The following is a 10,296-nucleotide window of genomic DNA, read 5'->3' as shown; positions in this document are numbered from 1 at the left end:
TTATAGTCGGACAAAAATTCTTAGCACATTATTTAGTTTCTAACAAAAACTCGGAAAATACAAAATATTCTTTATAACTAATATTTTTTTTTCTATTTTCTTATTCTTATTATTTCGTATAACTAAAAAAAATAAAACGGAAATCTACTACCTATAGTTAATTACCTATATATTATATTATATTAAATATCTCTTAGATCGTATATGATCTAAATTCTAAGATATATCTATCGCTATGATATGTGGCTGTATGTCTACATGTTAGCTACCATAAAATTATATTATGTACCTACAAACAATAATCAATATTACCACGATTATTATATAAAAGAACAAACATTATATAGATCTAGATTCTAGATAAATACATGTATATTAAAATACCTATTAAAATTGATTAAAATGGATAATAAATTATACAATTATAAATGAAAATTTAATAGAATAATTTGTATTTTCGGACTTTTTGTTTGTCCGACACTAAACATGTGTTCGGACTTTTTTCCATAGACTTTTTGACTGATTACCAATTAAAAAGTACTCATATATTATGATTTTCGTGTTAAACAATAATAAATACCTATAATAGTTAAATATAAATAAAGCTCTTTAATTTTTTTGGATTCCATAAAATATTTAGCATTTGATTATTGAAAATATAATACTTATTAGACATTATGAGTAGGAGATATTATTTAATATTTTAATTGTACTTAATTTTTAAAATATTAGATATATTTATTATTTATTAAGAGGACGCTACCCATGCATTTGTTGTCTCCGTCTTACACACACCTGATATAGCAAAATTTCGTTCACTAGTTTCAATAGTGTGCTGTTAGTTTTGATATTAGATTAAATTGTCCTATTATCAAACTTTTAGGTAAGAACATTATCTGTGCTTTTGGCGATTTTTCAATTTTTTCCAGCATACTATGAGCAAGTATGCAGTGAAATATCACAAATTAAAAATGTTCATATCCCGCTTGAGAATTAAACTATAGAATAGAAGCCAACGCTTAAACACAGATAATGTTATTATATAAAAATTGTATAATTGGTCAATTTACTCCAATATCAAAATTAACAGCCCACTATTGAAACTAGTGAACGAAATTTTGGTATATCGGGCGTGTGTAAGACGGAGACAACAAATGTATGGATAGCATCCTCTTAAAAAATAACTACTTTATTTAATAAAGGAAAATGAATAAATTAGGAATTTAGTATGTATTTGTATATTAATTGTAAATGTCAAATATGTTAAGGTTGTGTCCTTACACTCTATCATATTATAATAGCGGTGCTACTAAAATTCAGGTGTTTTTATTATATATTTCTTTTTGGTAACATTCATAATTTTGTTTTAGATCATTTTTTTCTTGATTCATTTACTGGATTTCTGTGATTGTGACTTGTGTTAAGGTAATTTTCAAATTAATTATTTTATAATATTATATACTCTAATTATCAGCTAATTTTGTATTTTTTTTTTTTTGGTTGACAGAGGTAGCAGTTGTTGTTGTTTTTTTTTTTAAAAACTTTTAGTATTAAGGTTTTTTTTAGCTGTAAGTTTATTTTTATTTATTTATTTTTGTCTAATATATATATATATTTTTTTTTCATAAAATGGGACGTCCGAGTAAACGTACACAAAATAAAAAAGAAGCAATAAAAATATCACGCGAAAACATTGTTCTTCATTTGCAAGAACTTGAAAAGGATAAATTGAGAAAACAATTAAGCCGTGCGTCTGATGATATTGTTGCTACAAATCAAAGAAAATTGTTAAATTTAAAAAGTACAATAAAACGATTGAAAGACCCAGTTTTAAAGAAAGCTAATCAGATCGCCAGTCGTAAGAACAGGTCGAAGCGACTGCAAGATCCCGATTTTAAAAAAGCTAACCAGATCGCCAGTCGTAAGAACATGTTGAAACGACTGCAAGATCCGGATGTTAAAAAAGCCAACCAGATCGCCAGTCGTAAGAGCATGTTGAAACGACTGCAAGATCCCGATTTTAAAAAAGCTAACCAGATCGCCAGTCGTAAGAGCATGTTGAAACGACTGCAAAAACCGGATGTTAAAAAAGCCAACCAGATCGCCAGTCGTAAGAGCACGTTGAAACGACCGCAAGATCCGGATGTTAAAAAAGCCAACCAGATCGCCAGTCGTAAGAGCATGTTGAAACGACTGCAAGATCCGGATGTTAAAAAAGCCAACCAGATCGCCAGTCGTAAGAGCATGTTGAAACGATTGCAAGATCCAGTTATAAAAAATGCAAACAAGGTTGCCAGTATGAAGAACAGATTGAAACGAATGGAAAATCCAGTTTTCAAAAAAACATATCAAATTCAAAATGTTCGAAACATGAGAAAGCGAAGATTACCATCGGATAGTAGCCTATGTCAAAATGTATCTACTAAAAAAAAAAACACCAAATTCAATATCTTATAAAAAACGAGAACGGCAAAAAGCAAATGAAACTAGGCAGAAGGAAGATGTTTTGATATCTGAATATATTTTGAAAAGGTCTCAAGGTTTATCAGAAAAATGTTATTCGTGTCATAGATTACGTTTCCCATCCAGTGTCAATAAATGCAACTCTGATATCTTCAGTCGATTGGGAATGTCAATTCCAAGTGATCCCAAGAATACTGTGACGATATGTTCCAGTTGTCTTCCGCATATAAAAAAATCCAAAGTTCCTCCGTTGTACATAAGAAATGGTTATGAGTTAAACAGTGTTCCGTCTTCAGTTACGCAATTAAATCAAATAGAAAAACAAATGGTTTCCCTTAGATTACCGTTTATGAAAATATTCAAATGTCTTCGCAGTGATGGACAGCTAAAAATTAAAGGTAACGTTCTCAATGTTCCAATAGATCTGATTAAGACTACATCTATTTTGCCAATTCGTGCTGAAAATTTAGCTGCAGTTAAGATGATGAAGGTAAAATTAAAAAGAAAATCGTGCTTTTAACAGCATTATCTTTATCAAAATGTCAGACCATCATTAGTAGTATCAGCATTGAATGATTTGATTAAAAAACCTCTATATAAAGATGCTGTAATAGACAAAGATTGGATGGCGCATGTGTCAGAAACAACAAAAAGTTTAGAAAATAGCTCGGATCATGAAAGTGAAGAAACCGACGACGAAGACACAAATATTGAACCAATCAATCCGGGATCAATGGACACGATGATTGAAAACTGTGATTTTGTTTCTTTTGCACCAGGCGAAGGCATGAAACCGTTATCAATTCTTATTGATGACCATGCAGAGGAAAAAGCTTTTCCTGATTTATTTGGTGGGCATCCACGTACAAATAAATCACCTTTAAAAAATTACTCAAAAGTAGTAAGGTCTGAACTGCTGAACGTAGATCGAAGGTTTGCATCGGACTCATCTAACTTGTTTTTTAAATGCAAAGTATTAGTTCAAAAACTCATTGCAAGCAATGTGCAAATTGTTTTACGAAAAAACAAAAAAGGAAACACAACTGCGAATGACGTAGCAAATCCAGCTTTTCTAAACAAAATGATAGATAACGATCAAGGATACCGAATGTTACACAACGTACAAAATTCACCTTCATATCTTGCAGCGATGAGAAAAAATGTTTTTGCCATGGTGCGTCAAGAAGGTCAACCGACATTATTCTTAACATTTTGCCCTAGTGAATCAACTTGGACTGATTTGTTAAAGATTTTGTATAAACAGCGTTACTCCAAAACGTTGTCTGATGATACTGTCCTAACTTATGCAAAAAAATCAGATTTAATTCGACAAGACCCAGTTGTTTGTGCTACTTATTTTGATCATAGGTTTAGAGCACTTTTTAAATTGATCAAGTCCAAAAATGTTATTTTCAAAGAACACAGTGTGAAACTTTTCTTTTATCGTGTCGAATATCAACATAGGGGCAGTCCACATGTACACATGCTACTGTGGTTAGACAATGCACCTGTTTTCGACCCAGCCAAACCAGAAACTTTTGGTGCATGTGTAACACTTATCAACAAATACATTACGTGTATGGTAGACGATGGCAGTCCGGCCCATGAGTATTTGCATAAAAATACTTATAGTCATACACACACTTGTTACAGAACTGACAAAGACAAACAAATGAAAAAGTGTCGCTTCAACATACCATATCCGCCAATGAATGAAACCTGTATATTGACTCCGCTAACAGAAGACATAAGTAATCCGATCACAAGAAAAATTCGTATACTACAATATGAAAAACTTCTGCAATACCTCAGGGACTTCAAGGACAGTGATTCATCTTCAGATCCAACATTAGAAGACATTTTACAAAAATTGTCAATTAAAGATGTTAATGAATATAAATCCATTATTCGAACTGTTATCAGACGGCCAACAATTTTTCTAAAACGTACCATAAAACAACGAATGGTTTCTGGATTCAATGAAAAATTATTTCCGTTATGGCAATCTAACATGGATATACAGTTCATATTGGACGTTTATTCTTGTGTTAGATATGTAATCGAGTATATTGGAAAAAGCCAACGTGGAATATCAAAACTAATGAGAGACATTGTCGAAAATCTTAAGTCTTCTACTGATTTATCGGTTAAAGAACAACTGAAAAAAATAGCGTCAACTTTTTCAGGGAGTCAAGAAATCTCTGCACAGGAAGCAGTGTACACTTGCTTAGGTATGAAGCAATGCAATACTTCAACTGGGTATATATTTATAAACACTAGCCATCCTGATAAAAGAACTCGAATGTTAGGTTAACCAATGGCAGTTAGAGGAGAAATGGATCCAAAATCTGATGACATTTTTTTTGACGGTCTCAATGAATACTATTCATGTAGACCACACAGTCTTGAAGATGTAACTTTAGCAGAATTTGGCTCCAATTATGAGGTCCGCGGTAAAAAAAAACGGCTAACAACAGTTTGATTCTGACACTGATAATGAACCTGATACCACTTATCCAATTGACTCCACTCTAATCGGAAAACTAAACAAGTATATACATAAACGTAAAATCAGAAAAATCATACGGTATGTTAGGTTTAATGTGGATAAAAATGAACAAGACTTTTACAGAGAAAATATTATGTTATTTTTACCATGGCGCGATGAATAAACCGATTTGTTAGATATTAACTGTAAACAAGTGTATGAAACAAACATTGATCAAATTAAAAAGTTATACCAACAGTTTAATAAAGTAGAAGAAACCCAATTAGACAATAATGAAATCCAAATAGAAGGGGAACAAGGCCGTAACAACAATCAGCTTGTAGACGATGAAGATTGGGTACCAGACGATGTACTAATAAACGATGTTGGAGATTATGTTGAAAATACAAATACATCAGATGTAGATTCACCTAAAGATGGTGGTAAGATAATAGTGCACCTCATAGACAATGAACAGTTTAAAGACTTAATCGGATGTCTAAAGACGGTCAACGCCAACTCTTATATCATACAACTAATGTCATAAGAAGTCAATTATGGGGAAAAGGTCATACTGCGATGAAAGTATTTGTCACTGGACCAGCGGGAGCTGGAAAGTCAATGCTTATACGAGCATTAGCACAATCTGTAATTAGGATAGCAAATCTTAGACCAGATATAGATGATCTGTCACTTCCTCCCGTATTGCTGACAGCACCAACAGGTAAAGCTGCATATGGAATAAAAGGATTAACACTTCATTCCGCTTTCAAACTACCATTGAATCAATTTGCCGGATTATTACCAAAGTTAAGTTCAGATATTTCAAATACACTACGTTGTCAGTTTGCCAATGTAAAACTTTTGATAATTGATGAAATTTCCATGGTTGGCATAAAAACACTGGGATACATTGATCAACGATTGAGGTCTATATTAAGAATAAATAAACCATTTGGTGACATAAATGTAATAGTGTTTGGCGATTTCTTTCAATTAGCACCGGTATTAGCAACACCATTGTACGATAGTTTTGAAGAAATATTGTCTAAATTTCCAAGTGCTGTAGAAATGTTATCGATTAAATCTATTTGGGAAACATTCAAGTTTTATGAGTTGACTGAAATAATGCGCCAAAAAGATGACAAACAATTTGCAATAATGTTAACAAAGTTGGCCAGAGGACAGTTGGAGGAAGCTGATGTAAAATATTTCCAAAATCTATAACCCACCTAGACATTACTTTTCAACCACAAGTAATGCATCTTTGGGCTACTAATAACGAAGTCGACGAAATGAACAAGAGAGTGCTTAACTCTATGAATCAAGTTAGTTTCATATCCGAAGCCATTGATACGTCTGCGAAACGATCGGATATTGAATCTGCCAAGAAACTGCCACGACAAAAGACTATGGGTTTAGCTTTAAGATTAGTTTTAAAAGAAACAGCTAAATACATGGTGATAGCTAAAATTTCGACCGAAGACGGCATAGTGAACGGTGCAATCGGAGAACTCATGCAAATAAACAAAGGACAGACTGCAGGAGGTAAAGAAGTTGCAAAAGGGGTTTGGATCAAGTTTGATGAGCCAGAGGTGGGGTCACTAACCAGACAGAAGATAAGAGACAAACTTAAACCCGAAGGCGAACACACAGATGATATGTGCAAGTGGACACCAATTGAAATCATAAAATTAGAATTTCAACTCGGTAATGCAGAGCACCATAAAGTAACTAGAATGCAATTGCCCTTAGTAGAAGCTTTGGCATTGACGGTACACAAAAGTCAAGGTGCCACATATCAATCTGTAGCATTTCATATACCTCAAAAACTCTTGGAGTGCAATATGTTATATGTAGGATGTAGTCGAGCAACTTCGGCTCAAGGTTTGCGTATATAGACTTTCCTGCAAAGCCACCAAAACCTTCTGCAAAAGTTGAACATGAAATGTGCAGACTCAGGACACCAAGTTGTGCTCTTATTCCGCGCTTTTCTAGAATTGTGACACACAACATGCCACTCTCCTGCATGTCACACAATATAAGGTCTTTAAAAAAATATGAAGCTCATATTAATGCGGATATCGTTCTTTTACAATCTAAAATAATGTTCTTCCAAGAAACTGGTTCAAAATCAACTGACACATATACCATTAAGAACCATACTGAATGCTGTAGAATAGACAGTATACATGCAAATGGTAAAATTGGTTCTATTTGTTTTGTTGGAGAATCCATTAATCATAAAGAAATAACCTGCAGCACAACATTGCTTCAAGATCAAAAGAAAAACACACACTTAGAAGCCATTGAAAATATTACCTATATTGGGATATATTCATCGCCAAATTTTCCTGTACAGAAGCTTTGTGATTTCATTGAAACGGTAGCTTCCACCAAAAACAATGTTATCTTTATTGGTGATTTCAATGTAAACTTCAACAAACCGCCAAAACAACTAGTTCAAATATTAAAACATTTCAATTACAAAATATTGGTTGACGATATTACTACAGATCACGGAACAACCATTGACAATGTCATTACAAATGTTGACATTGCGGCTTTGGTGTACGAGTCCCTCATAAGTGATCACAGACCTATTTTGGTTATGGACATAGATACTTTCAAGGAAATAGAAAAATATTCTGAGACTGTTGATGACCAAATTGTACAAGAAGAAGTCAAAAACAATTTTATTAAACCAAACGTTCCTGCAATCGATGGATTTCCTGTGGAAAAATCTAAAAAGTCGATTAAATCAACTAAGGTCCTGAATAATAATAACTTGGACGATAGTGAGTTCATACAGGTTGATAGTGACACTATTTTGGTTCCTGAAACTAAAACTAAATCAACCAAAATAGTTGATTATAATATCATAATTAATGATATTCAATTTATTCAGGTCAATAGTAATACTCTCAAAGTTCCAGAAAATTGCAACATAAGGTCAGATTCATTATTAGAAACAATAAGTGATAATGCAACTGTGTCAAAAAATCCAAAAACAATAAAAATATCAAGTATTAAGAATAAAGTTGACATAACATCAAGTAGTACATTTTGTGGCTTTACTAACACTGATGGTGTATCATGTTATGCTAATTCTGTCATACAGGGTCTTTTTAATTGTCAATCTCTTGTAAATGAAATTCGCAATAATCAACTCGGACCAACACTTCAACATAGCCTACACGAATATACAAGTAATAGTGGATCATGTGATACTCGAACAATCAGAGAATATTTGGACAACGAGACAATATTATATACTCTGCAACAGCAACAAGATTGTATAGAATTTTTAGAAGCACTTATGCACCGTAGTAGACCTACATTTGAATCTTTATTTGGATTTCAAGAATGTATACCATTCGTTGCAATACTTGTAAACATACAACGGCCAACAATGCACCTACAAGTTTGATTCTACATTTTGAGATTCCACAGCACAGATCACAAACTTTGCAAACATTATTTTCAACAAATCAAAATGTTTGGAATACATTAGATGATTACAAATGCAATAATTGTAATAACATCGGAAGTTCTGAAGATAAACATCAGATAATAGTGGCAAATGAGTATATAGTAATTCAACTAAAACTATTTATTCCAACATTTGTAAATGGTCAATTTGTTCCCAACAAGATAACAGATCTAAAACTTAGTGGCGTACCCACCTCTATTTTGGAAATTGCTGGAGCACAATACAAAACTCAAGCTGCAATATTACATATGGGAGAAAACACGAGCTCTGGCCATTACATTGCATACCTGAGACAAGGAACTTCCAATTGGGTTTGCGCTAATGACACAACAGTTGCAGAAAAAAGATGGCCAAACAACAGCAAAGATGTATATGTTATCATTCTAAAAAGAATGTAAAAATATTTTCCAATTGGAAAAAAACAAAACATAACACAACTAAAAATAAATTGTAAACTTAACCTGTAAGTATACAATATTACAATCTGACTGTTATTGGATTCAAAAAGGAACGTATAAACCGCCAACTATTCACTTACATAATATTATGTATGAGTTGCCAGTCCCAAGCCTGAATGAAAAGTGTGAGGTTGCTAACCTTATAATAATTGTTATTTTTAACATAAGCAGAAACCTAGATTTTATTTTTATTTAAATAATATCGAACTATATATTATTATCCACACTTCTGACCTTAATACCTTATACTATGTATGTTTGTATTCAATCCTCCAAATACAAACTACAATTTTAATTGTGCGGTCTTAAGATTATCAATATTCATTATGTATTCGCCTAGAATCATAACATATTTTAATAACTTATATAATATCAGTTATACAGCAAAGCCTATCTTCCAGTGTTAAGTATTTAGATGACTTTAGCCTGTATAATAGATGTTATTTTCCATACATAATTTAAATTGTTTAGGACATTTTATTTTGTAATTTTGTGCCAAGTATATAGGTAATTATAATATACAGTGACTAAAAATAAATAATCAGAGTTTATTTAAATTTATTTATTCATAATACTTCATATTTTACATTGTACATTTAACTATGATACAACTCGAATACTAACAATTTATTGAATATATTATAATACATTAAAGGTAAAAAGTAAATACTTAAAAAGCCACTTATTATATGTGTTTATACTAATTTATTACATTAAATTTGTTATTTTTTACAGATTCAAAATATTTAATAAATTTAAGGGTTGAAAGTATATGAATCTTTCAATTGCCTTCATTGGTTTAACAGTGCAAACATTTTTATTAGTTGATATCGTTTCTGTACTGTGAACTATGAGTCTTATAAACAATTTGTCATTACTCAATGTGCTGTGTGATACAAAATTCTTACACAATTCTGTATCTATTGAACTTAGAATTTAAGAAATTTATTAATCCACTGTTTTTTATAAAATATAAAAAAAAATCTTTATTTAATGGTTTAATTTGAATTATTAATATTGTAAATAGTCCATAGTAATCAGGTCAAATTTATTTGGAATACCACTGTACTAAAGTCTACCAGTTGAGAAACTAAAATAACAATTTGTATTATAGTACACTGAGTATAACATCAGCTGAGCTTGGTTACACTATAATATGCATATTTGATGATAAAATTCAGCCATTAGTAATATCTAAACAATAAACAAAAAACATAATTATAAGTAAATATTAAGTAATTTAATGTGATAGGTACTTATTAAACTTACATAATGAAATCTTTAAGAAATGGCTCGTCTTGATGTTAATATGTAATTGTTACACAAGGAATCAACACGACGTAGAATCATATTAATTTAAAACGATTACAATTAATACATGGTTAATTCATAAT

The 10,296-nt window shown here is 31.6% G+C and overlaps 2 protein-coding genes across 2 annotated transcripts; both read left to right on the top strand.

Moving 5' to 3' along the window:
- Positions 1-1,629: 1,629 nt before the first annotated feature.
- Positions 1,630-2,457, top strand: LOC126554661 (uncharacterized). The gene has a single exon (XM_050209715.1). The coding sequence runs from the start codon at positions 1,630-1,632 to the stop codon at positions 2,455-2,457; it is 828 nt and encodes a 275-aa protein (XP_050065672.1).
- Positions 2,458-5,530: 3,073 nt separating this feature from the next.
- On the top strand, positions 5,531-6,178 carry LOC126554659 (uncharacterized). The gene has a single exon (XM_050209714.1). It carries the CDS (start codon positions 5,531-5,533, stop codon positions 6,176-6,178), a length of 648 nt encoding a protein of 215 aa, XP_050065671.1.
- The last annotated feature ends 4,118 nt before the right edge of the window (positions 6,179-10,296 follow it).

The sequence above is a fragment of the Aphis gossypii genome, unplaced genomic scaffold (assembly GCF_020184175.1).
Source record: "Aphis gossypii isolate Hap1 unplaced genomic scaffold, ASM2018417v2 Contig00572, whole genome shotgun sequence".
Classification (NCBI taxonomy): domain Eukaryota; kingdom Metazoa; phylum Arthropoda; class Insecta; order Hemiptera; family Aphididae; genus Aphis; species Aphis gossypii.
This window is presented reverse-complemented; position numbering and strand designations above follow the sequence as displayed.